Below are 20523 nucleotides of genomic sequence, written 5' to 3' on the forward strand. Positions count from 1 at the left end.
AGAAATTCTTATTTTTTAAAAGTTTTGCTCATAGTATTTTTTTTTATTCTTATTTTTCTTGTCCATCCAAACATGTGCATGCATGATGAGAAGAACCAGTGCGAAATATATTGCTCAAGTTAATCAGAAGACAAGGTCAGGTGACGGATCGGTGGACGATAAGAAGAACCAGAATTACATCATTCCAAAAACATTTGCATTCAAACTAAATTGAAAATGACATTATTAGAAAGAAATTGAAAGAGTACGTACCGTCAAAGGGACCCATACGTCAATCGTGATATGAATCAAGTCATACAAAGAGCATTTGCAACCGAATCACTCGCAACATGGAACAAAACATTCAAAAGCAAATAAACCAAGGATGGCTAGAGCCAGAGGGAGAAGATGACTATGCTTGTATGTACGCGCACGTGAAGACCAATTAAATGGCTCCTTCTTTTTCTTCAATGGCTCTCTCATCTTGTTTCTTCGTCTCCATCAATCCATCTCTCTCTCCTTCTCACTTCATCCCTTTTCCTTTTTCCTCTCTTCTTTTCCCTCCTTGGTTCACTCTATCGGTCTCTCTCTCTCTCTCTCTGTGACACAATCGAACAGTTGACGGACATGAAATTAAAGCACAGAAAGAGAATACTAAATCACAACTCTACATTTCGTTGTCTCTGACATATATCTCACTGCACCAGTTTATATGATTGCAGAGAAATGGTTGAAATTAACGCATCCTCATATAATTGCTCTTTAACTCATTGCCTCATTTATTTATGGTCAAGCATGGATCTTCCTGCGTTATGATAAAATCCTATAGCTGCAATGAAGTATTAAGAGGATTTGGAACTCTCATAGAATTTAGATTCACATTCTAGACGATCTCTGGAGGCAATCCTTCGGTTTTCAACCTTGCAGAATTGTCGCCAACTAAGGAAGGTAATTGGGGTTTCTCTTTTGTGGGGAAACACTATCTGCTCTTGCATTTCACTCCTCTTTCTGTTGTGGCCGTTTTTGTTTAGTTGTTGCACTTTATGGCTAAATTTAATTTGTCCCCTTTTTTCATTCTCTCCTTTAATGTTTCTCAATTTTTTATATCAAATATAGCTTTATAAACATAATTTGTCCCATACATTTCATGCGTACTATGTCAACCTACATCCTATAATAATTTGATGGAAATTATAATGAACTTACTCAGCTGTATGTGATCGAAGAGGAATATATATTTGTGTGTGTGTGCGTGCTTGGAGAGATATCTGTTGAGGAAGGCAATAGACATGATGAATTAAACAATCATTTATGATAGGGTTGGTGCTACTTAACTCCTTCCTAAACATGATTCATTCTTTTGGGATCAACATTAAACTAATCATTAGAAACTCACTACTTAAGCTTCACACTACAACACACACAAACTCGCTTGAGCTTCCAACTAATAAACACTCACAAATTTGCTCTTATATGACTTCACATTTGTCAACATACTAGCATACCATATATATATATATATATAGACCTTGTGTCTTTGGTTTAATGGAAAGGGATCAAGAACAAGATAATAAGGGGATGACTCAAACTAGGCCAAGCATTGATGTCCCAAAAGCTGTTTCCCCAGTTTCTTTCGCAGCTGATCAGGAAGAAACTGTCGGCCGGCGACCTCGTGGTAGGCCGGCCGGCTCCAAGAACAAGCCGAAACCACCCATTATCGTCACTAGGGACAGTGCTAATGCACTTAAGGCTCATGCACTGGAAGTCACATCTGGGTGTGATATCAATGAAAGTTTGCTCAGCTTTGCAAGAAGGAAGCAGAGGGGGATTTGCATTCTCAGTGGAACTGGCTGTGTCACTAATGTAACTCTACGCCAGCTTGCTTCTTCTGGGGCAACAGTGACACTCCATGGTCGGTTTGAGATTCTCTCCTTGCTTGGGTCGATCCTGCCGCCGCCTGCGCCACCGGGGATCACCGGGCTGACGATCTACCTTGCCGGAGCTCAAGGGCAGGTTGTGGGTGGTGCTGTGGTGGGGGCTCTGGTTGCTTCAGGACCAGTGGTGATCATGGCTGCTTCGTTCATGAATGCTACTTTTGATCGTCTGCCATTAATGGAGGACGACGAGATTGCCCAGAATCAGCAGCATTACCAGAATGGTCGAAGCCACCACCACCACCACCACCATCTTGATGCCTCAGATTTGTATGGAATACCTCAGAACTTGCTCACCAATGGTGCAATCCCTCCTGAGATATATTCATGGGCTCCTGGGCGTAATAACTTCTCAAAAGCCTGAAACTTTAGGCCTAATATTTCTCACTAGTTCTCGCACTCACACACACACACACACACTATATATATATATATATATATATATGCACACACAAATATGTACACCTAAGATTGAGGTCTCTATGTACTGTTAAAGTGCCATACATGAGATGTATTTTCTGGATTTCTGATGTACTATTTATTTGATCAAATTATATATAATGAGAACTCGGTTGATTGTTAGTGTTTGGTGTACATGTGCGTGAATTTTTATAATTTTTTGTTTTTAAGTTCTTCCAATGTTAATGTAAAATATTTATCTTTAAAAGTGTACAGGACAAAATCAAGTATAAGAAGAACTGTTTTAAAGTCATACATTTGTGTAACAATGAGGAAAATTGGGAGAGGTACCGTATGGCTAAGAAGGAAACTAAGAGAGCTGTGGGTGAAGCTCGTTCCAAAGCTTTTGAAGAATTTTATAAGAACCTTGAGACGAAGGAAGGAGAGCAAAATATTTATAAGATTGCCAAGAGTAGGGAAAGAAAATCAAGAGATCTAGAACAGGTAAGGTGTATTAAGGATGAAGAGGGAAGAATTTTAGTTACAGATGATGAAATTAAAAATAGATGGGAGACTTATTTTTCTAAACTTTTCAATGATGGAGAGGATTCATCTAGTAACTTGGAGGATTTAGTAACTGGTGAAGGAGAACAAAATTTGTCATTCTATCAAAAAATACGTGATAAGGAGGTAAAGGAAGCTCTTAAGAAAATGGCAAATGGTAGAGCTAACGGACCTGATTGTATATCTATCGAAGCGTGGAAATGTTTAGGTGAAGAAGGGGTGAGATGGTTAACTAAGTTATTTAATGTGATTTTACGGTCCAAGAAAATCCTGATGAGTGGAGGAGAAGTACATTAATTCCTATTTATAAAAACAAAGGAGATATTAGAATTGTACTAATTATAGAGGAATTAAACTCATGAGCCACACAATGAAATTGTGGGAGAAAGTAATTGAGCACAGGTTGAGATTGGAGACAAGTATTTCTGAGAATCAATTTGATTTTATGTCAGGTAGATCAACTACAGAGGCGATTTATCTACTAAGGGGATTAATGGAAAAGTATCATTGTAAAGATAAAGATCTACACATGGTTTTTATTGATTTGGAAAAAGCTTATGATCGTATACCAAGAGAAGTGCTTTGGAAAGCGTTGGAAAAAAAGGGAGTACGAATTGCTTATATTAAAGCCATACAAGATATGTATGAGGGGGTAAAAACTAGTATAAGAACGCCTAGTGGTCAAACAAAGGATTTTCCTATAAAGATTGGACTACATCAGGGATCATCTCTGAGTCCTTATTTGTTCCACTTGATTTTAAATGTTTTGACGGAACATATTCAAGAGGAAATCCCGAAATGTATGCTCTTCGCGGATGATATAGTTCTTATAGCAGAGACAAGAGAAGAGGTTAATTGCAAACTTGAGTTATGGAGGAGGACATTGGAGTCGAAAGGTTTTCGTCTGAGTAGAAGTAAGACGGAATATTTATATTGTAAATTTGGTAAAGGACTATTCGAAAATAATTTGGAAGTGAAATTGAGAGATCAAATTATACCTCAAGTGGAAAAGTTTAGATATTTGGGAGCCATTATTCAAAATGATGGTGAAATCAGTGGAGATATTTCACATAGAATTCAAGCTGGGTGGTTTAATTGGAGAAAAGCTAAAGGAGTTATTTGTGACCGTAGGGTGCCTAATAAACTTAAAGGAAAGTTTTATCGTACTGCTATCAGACCGGCAATGTTATATAGTAGTGAATGCTGGGCTCTAACGGGACAACAAGAGCATAAAGTTGGAGTAGCAGAGATGAGAATGTTACGATGGATGTGCGGACATACACGTAAAGATAAAATTCAAAATGAGCACATACGTGAAAAAGTGAGGGTGGCACCTATTGAGGAAAAAATGGTAGAAAATCGGTTGAGATGGTTTGGGCATGTACAAAGAAGACCAAGGGAGGCACCAGTGAGAAGAGTGGAACATATAACTTTGAGTCCGATTAAGAGAGGTAGAGGAAGGCCTAAGAGAACACTCTTGGAAGTTGTTGAACGTGATCTCTTAATTAATAATATTTCTAAAAGCTTAATAAATGATAGAGCACAATGGCGTCTTGCAATTCATGTAGCCGACCCCACCTAGTGGGATAAAGGCTTGTTGTTGTTGTTGTTGTTGTATTTATCTTTAAAAGTGAAAAAACCAGTAGAATAATGACACTTATCAACACCCTAAGTCACTTCTGATGCCGATAACTTTCATGATATCCTCTCTGGTTTCAGTTCTTCTGCTCTCAGATCTCCATGGCAACTAAGAAGCCTTTATCAGATGGTAGAAAGTGTATAGGACAATGAATGTTGTGTACTGTTTTAATTTGTCTGTTTGAGTCTAGGCGTTCTATGTGTTTGCTTATTGCTTTTGATTAATTATAGCACTACTACAAAAAAGCTTTTCTACTACCCTAATTCACGTCCCATTTTAAAAATGAAATTTAAAAAAAAAACAAATCAACGTCACACAAATAAGAGAAGGAAGTAAATTCAAGAATCTATGTCTCTCATAAACTAGGTGAAGTAGATTCTTTAAAATCCACGTCCCCCAATTGGGAAGGGGACATGGATTCTAAACAATCCACGTCCCCCTCCCTCCTAGGGGATCCACATCCCCCAACTGAGAGGGGGACGTGGATTCTTAAATCCACTTCCCCTTCTCCCCTGGGGGATGTGGATTCTCAAATTCACGTCCCCTTCTAAGAGGGGGATGTATAATATGTTAAAATTTTGAACTCCGTGCATACTCATTTTTTCATTTTTCAAAACTAGTGTGTCAGCTCCCTATGCTCTATCTTTGCCTCCCTCATAGCTCCCTCTCTTGTCTCAGCTCTCTCATTACTTTTCTCTGTCTCCGTCTCAGCTCCCTCCCTCATAGTTCCCTCTCTCATCTCAGCTTTCTCATTTCTTTTCTCTGTCTCTCTTTTCTTAGCTCCCTCCCTCACTCTCTCTCTCTCAGCTCTCCCTATCTCTGTCTCTCATCTCTTAGCTCTCCCTGTCTCTTATCTCTCAGCTCCCTCCCTCGCTCTCTATCTCTTATCTCCCAGCTTCCTCATTGCCTCTGTCTCTCTCAGCAGCTCTATGGACGAAGAAGCTCAACCACTCACGACTAAGGACCTCTTCTCTTCTCTCCAGGTATTTTTTTCCTTGTTTTTTTATTTTCTTGAATAGGTCTCCACGCAAGAATGTGATTTTTGTTTTGACCTAAAAATGTGATCAATTAATTTTAGTTTTACATGATGTATATGATATTATGATGCTTAAATTTTTTTTAGCCCATGAAAGTATGTACTTATTATTTTAGATAATTTTATAATTATATAATTATAGATGCAATCGTTTTATTTTTCCATTGCATTTGGTGTATTTTGTTGTGATAGTGTATAAATGGTTGTAAATAAATTGCTATTTATTAGACTTTCATTGTATGAATTGGCTGTTTTTATGACATATTTTGACAAATTCTATTTTAGTTGTATAATAAATGCAAATTATATATAAAAAAATTTTAAAAACCACGTCCCCTTATAGGTAGAAAGGGACGTGGTTTGTGAATCCAGATGAGAAACCACGTCCCCCTATACCATAGGGGACGTGGATTCTTAAGAAACCACGTCCCCCTATATCAAGAGGGATGTGGTTTCTCAATCTATGAACTAGGCAATGAGAAATCACGTCTCTCTTACTAGAGGGGGACGTGGTTTCTTTATAAACCATGTCCACCACCTATAAGAGGGGACGTGAATTTTGTAGGAACCACCTCACCTATTATTAAAATGGACATGGTTTATGATATTCCATGTCATAGTCATTTGTGACGTGGATAAGCCATTATTCTAAGTCATCCAGTATAATGTCCCCTTCAATTGTGATGTGAAAATGCTTAAAAATGTGACGTGAAAAGTCTATTTTGTAGTAGTGTAAGTTGTGTATGTTAGGCGTTTTGCTTTCTTTGAGTCTACTGTCAATGAGTGTAATAACTTTTTTGAATATTACAGGAAGAAGGAAGAATTACATCTAAGCACCATTCAAGCACATTATTATCAACAAGGACTAACAAATCCTATTTGAAAAAAAACAAGTCACGTTCTCATTTTAACAATAATTCATTTTATATTAATACTTGTTTGTAAATAATATTTTTGGGTGACCTTTGGATTGGATGTGATTCCTCCAAAAAAAAAAAGTGGTAATCATAATAATTTTGCATAAAACCTTAGGGCAGACATAAATAATTTGATTTCATCAAATCTTTTAAAATATAATGCATTTAGTAAAAGAAAATATAATTTGCCCTGGGTAGAGGGAATGTAATTATGATATATAGACCTCACATTTAATTAGATATTTTAATATCACGAATGGATTAAGTTCAGTCATTCAATAAGTGCCTTTTGTAGCACAATAATAATTGTTCAATTTTTAATCGAGCAATTATAAGAAATTTTATTATATAATATTTAAAAAATATCAAATATCAAATTTTTGGTGGAGACAATATATGCAAAAAGTGCCTTAATTGTGAGAATTGTTTTAATTTTTTTTAAAAATATATCTTAATAATTTTTAAATATTGATGAAATCTAATAGTTATAATTGAGACTTTAGTTAATAAATAAACTTAAGCTACTTGCTTCAAGGAATTCCAATCCCATTCAATCTTACATTGTCATGAGGCATATTATAGTTTTTATTATTTTTTTAATCAACCAAATAATTTTTTATTTCTTAAATGGAAATTCTTCAAAATAAATTGAAGTTTATTTTGGATGCAGGAAAAAAGTAATAAAGGTAATAACTTCATCAACTTCATATAATCAAGTTGTTAATTAGTCTCCTCCCTTTTTTGGGTAAAACGGCAAATGCAATTCCTAGATCAACATCTATTTTTTAAATATTAATGCGAATTTAACCTTCACAAAACGCATTTGGCGTCTGATTGTCAAGCTCATGAATTTAGATAAACTCTTGTGTTGAGTTTATTTTTACTTATAAGCTAGTATTTCGATATATTACTATATAGTTAATATGTATGTGGGTCTAATAACAAAACATGATATATATATATATATATATATATATTTTGTGTGTGTATGTCTACGTATCTACAGGCACCCAAGTATTTCTATTTATATATTAAGCATAATAAAAATTATTTAAATTACTAAAAATTTAAAAAGTTAAGCATGACCAATTATATACAATAAAAAAATGTCAACAAAAATTTAATAAAATTTCCACGTAAATAATGTGAAACAATTTATTTAATATATTTGATTTATCTTTAGCTGACCACAAAATTATACATACTTATTTTATTTTTATTTTACATATTTTCATTTTATATTAAAAAGTCTAAACACCTATAAATATACTTTTTTAAATTTTTAATGATATTACAAAGTTTCTTAATTTTGTAATTTTATTTTCCTAAATAAACATATTCAATCGAACTTACTTATTTAGTAATTTTTTAAGTATATATATCTTGATTAATCTTTTTTTAAATACCTACAATACAAAAAGAAAACTTGATGAATTAAGTATTTAATATAATGAGCAATAAATTGGTCAATATAATTTAGGCAAATATAATTTCTAATTAATAAATACTATATTTTAATATTTTTAGTAATATTCTTAGATGTACTGTGAAAGTATAAGTTTTTTAAAATATAGAGGACATATGTGTAATTAAAGCAAAATATGGATGTCATAAAACACATTGGATTCAAAAGCCATAAGATTGCATGCAAAAAGAAAGAGAGGGGAAATATATGTGAAGAATGTTAGTAGTTGCATGCAAAATATGTGGAAGCAATAGGAATATATAGACATATCATCAAATGATTAATTAAGAGTTCACCGAACCACTAAATGAGAATCTCATGAATTCACCTTCTAACAACCTCACTAACACAGCCTACCATGCCCATCTCCCAAGTTGTGTCTCCACATTTTGTATGTAAAATTAAACATTAATAACATATCTAGTCATGCTATTGTCATATGACTAACTTAACTTGCCATCATCTAAGTGTGACTTGGGGCTCAAGATCTTTTGTCCTCAAGCATATTTGAACATATTGATAAACAAGAAGTAGACCCCACTTATATGAGCATTTATCTTTTATGAGCAATTATATTCTGTATTCATATTTTATAGAAAATTTAAAACAAGTTATAATGTTCATGACTTATGAATAAGGGTTAAATGATAATTTTACTCTTAAACTATAGATTTATGAACAATCTTAAACTTTTTTTAATGTAATATTTCCTTTCAAATTTTAAAACAGTGTAATATAAATCTTACTATTAATAAATAGTAATTTTGATAGTTAGTTGATAAAAAAATAACAGCAAAAGACATAAAAAATTAAAGAAAGAGAATCCTATAAGAAAATTAATGCTGATAAAATTCCTTAAATCAAGGAAAAGCGAAATATATTATAAATTTAGTTACAATAAATACCAAGAGACAAATGCTATTTTTTTTTCAGGTAAAAGACTATAATACACATTTTAACTAGTCACTTTGATTTGCTATAAGATGATAATAGGGTCAACTAACGACAAAGGACTAAAAAAGGTTATTTTCTTCCTATGCGATCCCTCGCTCTTGATTAGCGAGCATATTCTGCCATTTTTTTTAATGATTTTTCCTGTAAGCGTTTTTAAATTTTGTTTAGCTAACTATCAAAGTTAATTGTTATTAACAATACAAGTAACATTGCATTGTTTTAAAATGTTGATGGGAATGACATTGCACTAAAAAAATTAATTAGAATCTCAGATATTATTGTATCTATAGTTTAATGGAAAAATTGACTTTTAACCCTATTAATATAATGAGATCCCTTGTTTTTATAGTATATAAACATATAGATTATATCATGGATCAGGTATATATTTGCACGAAATTCAGAATAAACCACATCAATCATTGACAATTTGTGAAGACATGTTGGCCACCATTATGAAAATTTATGAAGTATAAAAAGTTAACCGACATTACATCCACAAGAACGGTGGAAAATTACATTTTTCTTGAAGTCAAAGTGATATGCATCAATCAAGGGAGATTCATGCATATATACACCGAACATGTCTCAAATCTCAAATCTTTCATACCGTATTGTATACCGTCAGGGAATGAAAAAGTTGAGAATTCGTAAATTTTATTGGGCTTGCTTTTTCAATGAAGGAAAAAAAATAATATTCACACAAATTTATGAATATTAATTTCAAAATGTTTAAATACATGCAGCAAAAGGTACAGAATTACAGCCATAATATTAGTTATATTTTTCACTCTTTTTTCAATTTTTAGTTATAATAAGTCTGCTCCTTTTTCAAGTACGAAGAATCCAAATTCACAAATTATAATTTGAAAAAAGAAAATCTTCCAAAACAAGCTTGAGTTATATGGGTTACCTAATTGCTAACCCAAGTCTAAAGTTTGAAGTTCCCGCATTCGACATTTCAGGTTTACTTTCTCTGAATCTTATTATAAAGTACCTCTAATGATCTTACCAAAATAAATAAGATGTGTGATTAAATCATTAATTTTGCCTGAAAAAAAATTCAATTTTATCTCTGTTTAAATGAAAATTTTTTAATTTATATTATATTCTCTCTCATATTTAATGAATTTAAATAGGGATAAATGAATAACATTAAAAATGTAATTAATATCTCGTCAATTATCTTATACTATTAAGAACCATTAATTTCTTTTAGAAAATATCATATAATAATGACCAGACGGAATATTCTTCTGTTAAAAATAATCTTCTTCAAACCATGATTGTGCACCAAATGCAGACTTCTTCTAATGGGGTTTGAATATTAATTTATCACGTTGTAAGCAATTAACCTCTTCCACAATACCTAACTCTAATGGTGGATGGAGTATTTGTTTGATGCAGATTAATTAACTAAATAAAACTAAAATTGTCAATTAGTTGTATATCCTCACCACTCAGTAATTGGTTCACTTTTGTGTGGCATGTTATAATAAATAATTTTGTTATACTCTACGTTAAATCACTGGTACTAACAATTAAAAATAAATTAATACTAGTAATAGAATATGACATGGATCAAAACGCAATTTACTGAGAATGAATTTGAAATTGGTTCAGGGTCAATAGTCTTGGCCTCTTGGGAACAAACACCAATTAATCACAACGACAAAGCAATTTGACTTGGGACAAATATGAGAAACGAGGATTTAAAAGTCAATGAATCGTTTGTGTGGGTGATCTAACTTGTGATTGGTTCATTTATCCATACAAATATATATTTGCTGGAGAAAATAGAAAAGGGGAACGACGAAAAATTCAAAAGAGTTACGCTTTCCAAAGCGGTGAAGCAACAAATAACTATACTGTGCGTGTGGATGTTGAATCCAGTTTTCAAAAAATAAACTGAGACTCTCAATGACGGTCACCAACGTATCAACCTACCAACGGTTATGTGTCAAATTGTCAATGGTCAACAAACAGTGATTTTTATTAAAACTAACAAAACTTTGGAAAAGGGCCAAAAAAAAAAAGGGGTCTGACGTGGGATTACATAAATATTTGAAGATAAAAAATTGCACTTAATAACTACCCAGATGTTAGTAAAACATTTTTATTAAAAGAACTAAAAATTTTCAAAATTTCACCAATTATTTTAAAAATTATTTTTATTATTTAAGATCAAAATTATTACAAGACTTCCATAAGATTTACTCCCTCTTGTCCAAATTTGAAGACATTTTTTTCTAACAAAGCTTGGTCGAAAATATATGATATTACTTGGTATTTTTAAAAAATATTTTTCTAATTTTACATTTGTACTTATTATTAATGTGAGTTTCTTGTGTAAACTTTCTCACTCTTTAGAATCTCTTTTTAACTCAACTTATTAGTTAGTAGTTGGGGTTAAGGGCAAAATAAATAAATAAAATTGGAAGTGCCTTGCAATTTGGAGGGGAAAGAGTATTAAACATTAGCATTGTGTTATTTTTAAAAACAAAATTCTGTATTTTGATTATCGAAAATAGTTATGTACTACTACTAATGCTAATTTTAAAGTCTGATAACCTAAATATGTTAAAGATATGGATCGTTAGGTGTAAATTTCCATTGAAGATTAATAAAACAATAATGGGAGATGGAGAACATTTGTTCATTATTAGATTTTCTTGCAAAATCTCAAAGAAAGTACTACTCGGCTTCTTGAGAGTAGAGAGTTAAACCATTTCATAAAATTACCCTGACACTGGCGTAATAATCAGATGGTACATCACAACCACACGCCAATCCTGCTTGAAAAGTTAAAAGCAATAAGATAGTAGCAAAATGTGGAAGGAGACTTGCATGAATGAATGGAAAATAGGGACAGAGTCAGCAAGGAGCAGAACCTCAAAGAGGTGAAATATGGAGTAAACTTGCATGACTGAAAGAAAATTATTGAGACACTGTCACACAGAAGCAAAATGGCTAAACAAAAACTGAAAGGAAAAAAAAAAACAAAATGAAATGTGAAAGGTGAAGTTAATGAATGCCACCTGTGTGGTTAACCAAATGCCAGTCAACCTTCTCTTCCTGCACCCTTTTAATGACTCTTATAAATATTCTCTGCAACCTCTTTCGTTTCCCCACAAATACCCATTTACTCTCTTCACCCTCTCAATATAGCCTTGCAAGTACTTTCATCACCATCATTACTGAGGGGAAAATTTTTCAAAATTGAAGTAGTCACCATGGTGCTCTTAATGGTTCTTCTCAGGCTTCTAGCTTCCTCATGTCATAGAGCAGCAAGAAGAATGAGCTCTTATGGCTTTTACTTGGAAATATTGTGTCAGTCAAGCCATCACATCCTTCTTCTCCATCTTTCCCTAGTATTACCAAATGTAGTTTGGAGGGTAGGAAGTCACAGACACTAGCCTGTGACATTCACAGAGTTCTCTTGAGATCCCACTCTTTCTTCCCCTTCTTCATGCTTGTTGCCTTTGAAGGTGGAAGCATTTTCAGAGCCCTTTTTCTGCTTCTGTCATGTCCTGTACTATGGATTCTGGACTATGAACTCAGGCTAAGAGTCATGATCTTTATAACCTTCCGTGGGTTGAAGTTGAAGGATATGGAAAACACTTCAAGGGCCGTTTTACCCAAGTTTTATCTGGAGAATCTGAACCTGGAGGCCTGTGAGGTGTTGGGTTCAGTGGGGTTTAGGGTTGTGTTCACCAGTCTGCCTAGAGTCATGGTTGAAGGGTTTCTGAAGGAGTATTTGAGTGTTGACGAGGTTATAGGAACAGAGTTGCAGAATTTCGGAGGCTACTTCACTGGTTTGGTTTCTGGGCCTGGTTTGCTCGTGAAGCATGGAGCTCTCAAGCAGTACTTCGGAGATAGAAAGCCTGACATTGGACTTGGAAGCAGTCACAGTGTTCATGATCATCTCTTAATCTCTCATTGCAAGGTAAGAACTTAAAGACTCTTCAAGAGGCTAGATTATTAACGGCTTTTCTTTTTCTTGTTTTTAAGCTCTACAAAATGATAGTGCTCTCTAGAGAAAAGCATGAAAATGACAATGGAGGATGAAGGAGACCAAAGCTTTAAATGTGATTCTGTTTTACTGTTTTCTTTTATGTTTTACATTTTTCTGTTCATTTTCCCCACCACCACAACTGATAACCTGGGAACCATCACAAGTGAGTAAAAGAGGAAGAAAAAGAAACTCAAGATCACTCAGACAAAAACATAAAGAGAAACCAATCACAATTATAAAAGCCTGAGATCACCCTATCCTACCTAGACACTTTGTAAATATGAATCCACCTTCCTGAGATGTTAAATTTTGCAGGTACAAATTACAATAATGTTGTATCTGTCCACATGTACTGTATTTAATGCGTTTAAATTACATGACAGGAGGCTTATGTGGTGAAGAAAAATGAAGGTTCAATAATGCCAAGGGAAAAATACCCAAAGCCTCTGATTTTCCATGATGGTAGGCTAGCATTTCTGCCAACCCCATCAGCAACACTCTTCATGTTCATGTGGCTTCCAATTGGAATTCTCTTAGCTATTTACAGATTCTTCTGGGTATCATCGTACCCTACAAACTAACCCTAGTTCTTGGCAGTTTCAGTGGTGTTCGCTTCAATTTCAAGGTCCATGATAACCACAAAAAGTCCCGCAAATCCAATGGGGTCCTATATGTGTGTACTCACAGGACCCTCTTAGATCCTGTGTTTCTCAGCACATGTCTGGGCAAGCCATTAACAGCAGTTACATACAGTTTAAGCAGAGTCTCTGAGATTATAGCTCCAATAAGAACAGTGAGACTTACTAGGGACAGAAAGAAAGATGGGGAAGCCATGGAAATTCTTCTGAAAGAAGGTGACTTGGTGGTGTGCCCTGAAGGAACAACTTGCAGGGAGCCATATCTGTTGAGATTTAGCTCATTGTTTGCTGAATTGACTGATGAGATTGTTCCTGTGGCCATTAATGCAAAAGTGAGTATGTTCTATGGGACCACTGCTAGTGGGCTTAAGTGTTTGGACCCAATTTTCTTTTTGATGAATCCAAGGCCAAGTTATTACATTGAGATTCTTGAGAAAGTGCCCAGAAATCTCACATGTAGTGGTGGAAAGTCCAGCTTTGAAGTGGCTAATTATACACAGAGGAGGCTGGGAGATGCTTTGGGATTTGAGTGTACAAATCTTACAAGGAAGGATAAGTATTTGATGCTTGCAGGGAATGAGGGTATCGTTCAACAAGATATGAGGAAAAAGTGATGAAGAAAAGGTTTTTCCTTTTTGGGGCTATAAAAATATATTTGTTACTTTTTTACTTCAAGTGTTCAGATGTTCAGATCATGATACTTTTAAGTGATATGATAGTTTGAGAGAAATTTAATTATGTCAGCTAGGTTAGCTTAAATGGAATGTTCTACTTGTTTTGGTCATGGAGTGTGTGCCTATGTTCCAATTTTTCTTTGGCTTTCTTAATCCAAATTATCAGATTTTATTTAATTATGAAATTTTATTAGATGTCTATATTTAACAAAAACCTTCAAATGGTAAAGAAATTTAATTTTAAATGAGTATACACATTAACTAGACTATTATAATGGTATGAAGAAGACAATTTTATACGTCTATCTATTTCTTAGCATATGAATATTTTTACTTCTGAAAATTTATTAGTGATAAAGATTTTTGTCAGAATTGGATTGAGAAGACACTAATCATAAGAACCCAAATTACCAAAGCAACTTTAGGAATGGTCAAATTGAAAATATTTTGTTTATGAGAGACTAAAAAAAATGGTAAGTGACTAGCCGAAAAAGAAATAGGCCCACTACTTTAAAACGGACAAATCCAACAACTTTCATTAGGCCCCAGCAACTTCCCCTTCTTGTCAAGCCAACCAAAAGTTTGGATAGGAGATGCAGCATAGAGAAGACAGAGGCTTCATCAAATATTTATTTTATTTATAAAAAAAATATAACTTTAGATTCATATATTTTATTTACATTTTATTATTAATTTTTATTTTTTTTTAATGTATTTAATTTTTATACTTTTGCCTTTTATTATTTTAGGATCAAAAACACCAAAACAAAGTACAGGAATCATTAATAAAATATAAGTAAAATATAGGGATCTAAAATTATATTTTATTTATTTATTGATATAATTCATCAAATATTTAAATGATAAAGGTAGATGGGAAAACTGTCCCATTTTTTAATATTTATTCTTTTGTTCATAATTATAAGGTACTTTATCAACAAAATTAAAGCTGGGTTAGTGAGATGGGATAGCCTCTCACAAGATGACCTAATGTTTAAATCACACAGCATTTTAAAATAAAAATATTTTATAATACAGAATAAAAGGAGTCTTTAATTTATAGATATTGAACATTATCTCCTCTTCTTTTCTTCACCCACCACAAGTCTTGGCTTCCCTACCTTTTTGTGTGTCCATCATTCAACCCCCTCACTATTTTATAATATTTTGCCTCGCCAACTACATATGGCTTAATTAATATTTCAGGACCAATATAATAAATCGAACTAATTAATGAGGGGCATCAAATTGGTGAGGGCCTAGAGCCCATTTTCTTCATATTCTTTATGTGCATAAACATTTAAAAAAGACCTAATACGTTTTAGGACAACTGATTTAATTATATAGTTATATAAAAAACCCTTATACAAATGATTTTACATTTAATTTTTAATATCAAACTAACGTCCACAAGTAAAAATAAATAAATAGAAAACTTTTTTGGACAAAATAATAGCAAACTTACTGTCACTTCCGTCCCTGTTATGAGATGTTTGTTTTTGGAGTGATGGGATATTCCATATCTATAATATATATTATTTTTAGAAAAATAATGATTCATTAATGAAGTTTTATTTCAAAATTATTTCTAATTATTTTATTTTTTAAATATCTCTATCATTATTAGGTGAATGATGTTTTTGTAATTTATTTTTTTAAAAATTAAGATTATAAGCTGTGTTTTAATTGATTTCATTATTCATGTTTAAACCAAAATACTTATCTTATAAAATGTGATGAAGGAAGTGTTATACAACTAAAACAACACGGGTAAGAATCATCAAAATAAGGAAATTTAAACATTAAAAAAATAAAGAAAACTAATATGCGAGGCAAAAATAAAGATGGGCAAAACATCAATTCGAGAGGGTATTTTGTCATGTTTGGTATATAACTGAATGACAAACAAGTCTTCATTTATTAGAAGTGGCCACATTCATGATGTGGCTCCACTTCAATATTCTTAGGTGAGCCGTAGTTCTCTTTCCGGTCCACATTTTTAATGTTGAAAATCAATATGCAAATGCGAGTATTTATTCTCTTCAACATCTAAGACAAATTTGTTGGATCAGTCTAGTATTTATCCCAATTTATAAAATTTTTTTAAAAGAGTTAATTTTTTAAAATATAAGACACTTTAATAAAAATAAAATTTTATTAATAATAATTTTTAATATTATTCTTTCCACTATATTATTTTGCTCTTTAATATTCTTTCAAAAATTGAGTATTAAATGAATAAAATTTTAAAAATTTACATTTTTATTTAAAAAATATATTATAAGGCATATTTAATGAGTTTTTTTATTATTAATATATATATATATATATATATTTATAAATATCTTATAAATTGAGATGAGGAAGTATTGTTTTTTTTGTCTTGATTTTATCCATAGGTCACTTTTAATGTGTTTTATTAAAACTAAGGAAAACTTTAAAACATATTATTTTGTCTAAAAGTTTAATAACTTTTTAATTTTATCCTATTAAATATGTATATTTTTTATTCAAAAAATATAAGTAGTTTAAAACATATTTCCTCCTCTTTCTATTATAATTACTTTCAACTATTTTATTGGAATAAATAAATTGATTACTAACTCATTTAATTTATCTTAATTTTTTTAAAAAAGTTTCAACCTTTGCTCTATTAAATAGCGAAATATAACATTCAAGAAGTCAAATAAAAATACTAAATTAAAATTAAGTTATTCTTTTAATAATATGTAATAAGGATAAAATTGAAAAAAAATATTAACTAATAACTTTCTATCCAAATCGAAATGTTTTTAAAAAAGATACCCTATAATAGAGACTGGAGGGGTACTTTCTCTCATTAACATTTGATGAATAATACAGGAAGAACTTATGATAAAATTTAATGACATGAATAATAAATATGATAAAAAATTTTTCTCTATCTTATAAATAGGATAGCAAAGAGTAATTCATTAATTTTTATATTTTTTTTCAAGCTTTCTAAGTTGTTGTCAAAAAAAGAATTTAATCTTTTGATGTATTTTAACACTTCACTCTTTATATATATGGGCCCCTTAAACAAATTACGTTATTTGTCTAAAGGCCCAAATGGCTTGTGTTTCAATGTGAAAAACTTGCTCTAATAGTTAGGGGAAATTTTGTGTGGCGTCAGGGCAAAAAGTTAACAAGGAGAAGACACAAGTTTTCTTTTCCAATAACATTAACCACACAAGAATGCAACAATAGAGTAGCTGGGCATCCCTTTTACTTTGGATTTGAGAAAATACCTTGGTATTTCCGTGCATCATGGGTATATGACTAGGAACACTTATAATTATGTGGTTGATAGGGTGAAGTCACGGATATGGGGGTGGAAGGCTACTAATATTTCCTTTGCAGGTAGAAGCACGTTAGTTTCCTCAATTTTGTTGTCTATTCTTATGTATCCTATGCAAACTGCTTTACTTCCTGTGTCTATCTGTGAGGATGTGGAAGGAAGTCTCAGGATTTTTTATGGGGTTTAACAACTGAAATGAAGAAGATTCATGCTATTTCTTGGGATAAGGTTTGTAAGGATAAGAAGAGAGGGGGTCTTGGTATTCATAATATGCATACTCAAAATCTAACTTTCTCAATGAAAGCAAGTTGGGGGCTTATTCATAATAGAGAAGCTCTTTGGACCCAAGTTGTGAGGAGTAAATATAAATGTGGAGCTAATTTACTTCCTATAATTGAGTGCAAATGACCGGGCTCACATCTTTGGAGTGGAATTAAAAAAACTTGGGACCTTCTTTAGACCAAAATTGAAAGATGTACAATGCAGGATGGGAAAGAATCACTGAGGTGGAAGCATGAGAAGCATGGTCACTTTTCTATCAACTCTGCTTATTCTTTAGTAAGGGATGAAGAGCCTTCCTCCTTTCCTCTTTGGGCTAAGATTTGGAAGCTTCAAATTTCGCAACGCAGCAAATCTTTTATGTGGATGGTTCTGCATGACCGTCTCTTGACTAATCAAATGAGAGTTAAAAAGCATATGAGTAATGATGCTCTCTGCACGTGGTGTAAGTTTGTTGATGAAGACATTTTGCATGTTTTGAATGACTGCCCGGAGGTTCAGAGCTTGCGAAGAAAGTATGTTAGACCTGAATTTGTTAATCATTTTTTTAATTCCCACCTATGGCATTGGTGTCAACTCAATCTTACAAATGATGTTGGGTCTTTTGAGGTTAAATGGAATTGCTAGTTTGCGACTATCTATTGGCTTTTATGGAAGAGAGGAAATGCAAATGTGTTTTAGAATATTATGGAATCTAATAATTCTATCTCTGGTCATCCGTTGGCAATTCTAAAGTGCCTGAGTCAGTGCCTGAAAGTTCTAAGTAATACTAGTTTAATAAGGAAATTGGGTGAGGATTCTTCTACTATGTTTAGTCGTGACAGCCTAAGACTGTATGTTGATGGAGCTTTTTCGGAACAAATTGATCCTGTAGGCTGTGGGAGAGTTCTTAAGGATCAACATGGGGTTATTGAATGCTTTTATGCTTTAGACTATAGAGCGGTGATGCCCTCATTGCTGAATTGTGGCCTTGCTTAACTGGTTTAAAAAGTGCTTGGCAGAGTGGATGGCGATCCATTGTTCTCCATTATGATTCTGCGACTACCGTGAATCTAATAAGAGGTGGTGACATGGAGCTTCATGAATGCTGAAGTATCATTATGGAGCTTCGTGAATGCTCAGCTAGAGTTGGCTTGTGGATGTACGTCGAATTGATCATGAGGAGAACCAAGAAGCTGACTCTCTTGCGAAAAGATCTCTAGAAAAGGCTCCTGGTATCCATCATTTAGCCCCAAATGTGTCAAACTTTTTAGAGTATCTTCGTCCTCCCTAGTTCTTTTTTCTACTTTTGTCTTTTGCTTGTGTTTTTGCTTTCTTGTTTTCCTTTGTATTTAAAAAAAAAAAAACCTTGCTCGAAAATTTTATGTTTTCAATAAGTTTTATATAAATTTGAATAATATAGCTCATTATTAAACTTAACAGTATCTGAAAAAATTTGTTGTTTTCATTTAAAAATGTTAAAAATCATACTTTAAATCGAATGAAATATTGTATTGTATAACCCACCTGGCATTGGGCTATTTTAGAAGGCAAAGATGAGACAGGGCGAAGGACGGAGTCTTGTGTGAGCTGTGATCTTTGAATAAATAAAGGTCTAGAGCCTCTCTCGATGTTGAAAAGAAACTGAACATCACTCTTGATCTCATATAAAAAAAAAATCTAAATGCAGATTTTTTATTTTTGGGCCAACGATACAAATTTTTTTATGAAATCATAAAATTATTTTGACGTTTCATATCTTTAATAATTAAATTTGTTAATTACTGCTGGACAGTTGTTAATTATTATTGTTGTAGTTGTCAATTGGACAATTATAGAGCAATAATTGACATTTTTTGGTATATACAATTTTAAATAAAAGAGATGACTGTATTCAAAATAAATAAAAACAACATCAAGTGGGATGTAGCAGTAATTTTGCTTTTAAAAATTGTATAATTAGTTTCTATTCAAGTTTTTCCCCCTGAAAAAGTTCGATCGGTTGCAAATACAATCAAGATGCATGACAGCAAATAAAAGGATTTGACAACGTGGCACAAATGGACACCTGGCCTCTTTCACGTTCCATGTAAACAAGCGATGTGTTAGGTTTATTATCAATATTTGACAACCCATGCAACAAGGATTCGAATACAATGAACGGCACAAATTTACTTAATCAATGGTATCTTTAATTAAATAATTATGAAAAATCTTATCATATGATATTTAAAAAACATCAAATTTCAAATTTTTGAAAAAAAAATAATGTACATGAATTAAGGGTGTATTAATTATGAGAGTTATTTAAAAGTTTAGAATAATAAAATATATCTTGTTAAATCCGTACACGTGCATGTGCTTTTCATATTCCATCAGAGCACATGATATCCAACCCAGTGACTAGCCACTAATTGAGTGGTCAAAACCATTTCAAATCAAATTATTAAATTGGCAACGTTTCTACTTTCTAAATTTAGCAAGTAAATAATACATTAGTTGAATCTAAAAAGAAATTAAGGGAAAATACGAAAATGATAAAAAAATTAGATTTCAGACATATCTCATCATCATTTCTTATCACTCTCTTGGTATGGGTTACTTGCTTAGTTAGGGTAGTAAGAAAGAGAAACGGAAAAAAAGTTAGTGTATATTTGATAGGTCAAAAAATGTTTTATATAAAGAAACTGAGAAATATATCTATCTTATTTTCTTTATATATATATATATAT

The 20523-nt window shown here is 32.4% G+C and overlaps 2 protein-coding genes across 2 annotated transcripts; both read left to right on the forward strand.

The window, feature by feature from the left end:
- Window positions 1-329: 329 nt before the first annotated feature.
- Window positions 330-2317, forward strand: LOC129317250 (AT-hook motif nuclear-localized protein 16). The gene is made up of 3 exons (XM_054961616.1): window positions 330-413; window positions 867-927; window positions 1595-2317. Exons 1-3 carry the CDS (start codon window positions 330-332, stop codon window positions 2275-2277), a joined length of 828 nt encoding a protein of 275 aa, XP_054817591.1. The 3' UTR covers window positions 2278-2317.
- A 9700-nt stretch (window positions 2318-12017) lies between these two features.
- Window positions 12018-14342, forward strand: LOC129318765 (glycerol-3-phosphate acyltransferase 1). The gene is given in 4 exon segments (XM_054963701.1): window positions 12018-12210; window positions 12213-12833; window positions 13286-13454; window positions 13457-14342. Coding segments are annotated over 4 exon segments (1578 nt in total). The 5' UTR covers window positions 12018-12120; the 3' UTR covers window positions 14155-14342.
- The last annotated feature ends 6181 nt before the right edge of the window (window positions 14343-20523 follow it).

Source organism: Prosopis cineraria, unplaced genomic scaffold (genome assembly GCF_029017545.1).
Source record: "Prosopis cineraria cultivar Desert tree isolate PC_DT_omini unplaced genomic scaffold, ASM2901754v1 PC8, whole genome shotgun sequence".
Lineage (NCBI taxonomy): Eukaryota > Viridiplantae > Streptophyta > Magnoliopsida > Fabales > Fabaceae > Prosopis > Prosopis cineraria.

Bases quoted from the DNA above. Each gene is read 5' to 3' on its own strand.
- LOC129317250 (XM_054961616.1), top strand. From the start codon at position 330: ATGGAACAAAACATTCAAAAGCAAATAAACCAAGGATGGCTAGAGCCA. The intron at 414-866 runs GTGAAGACCAAT...TTCACATTCTAG, and splicing joins ATGCTTGTATGTACGCGCAC to ACGATCTCTGGAGGCAATCC. The intron at 928-1,594 runs GTAATTGGGGTT...ATGTCCCAAAAG, and splicing joins ATTGTCGCCAACTAAGGAAG to CTGTTTCCCCAGTTTCTTTC.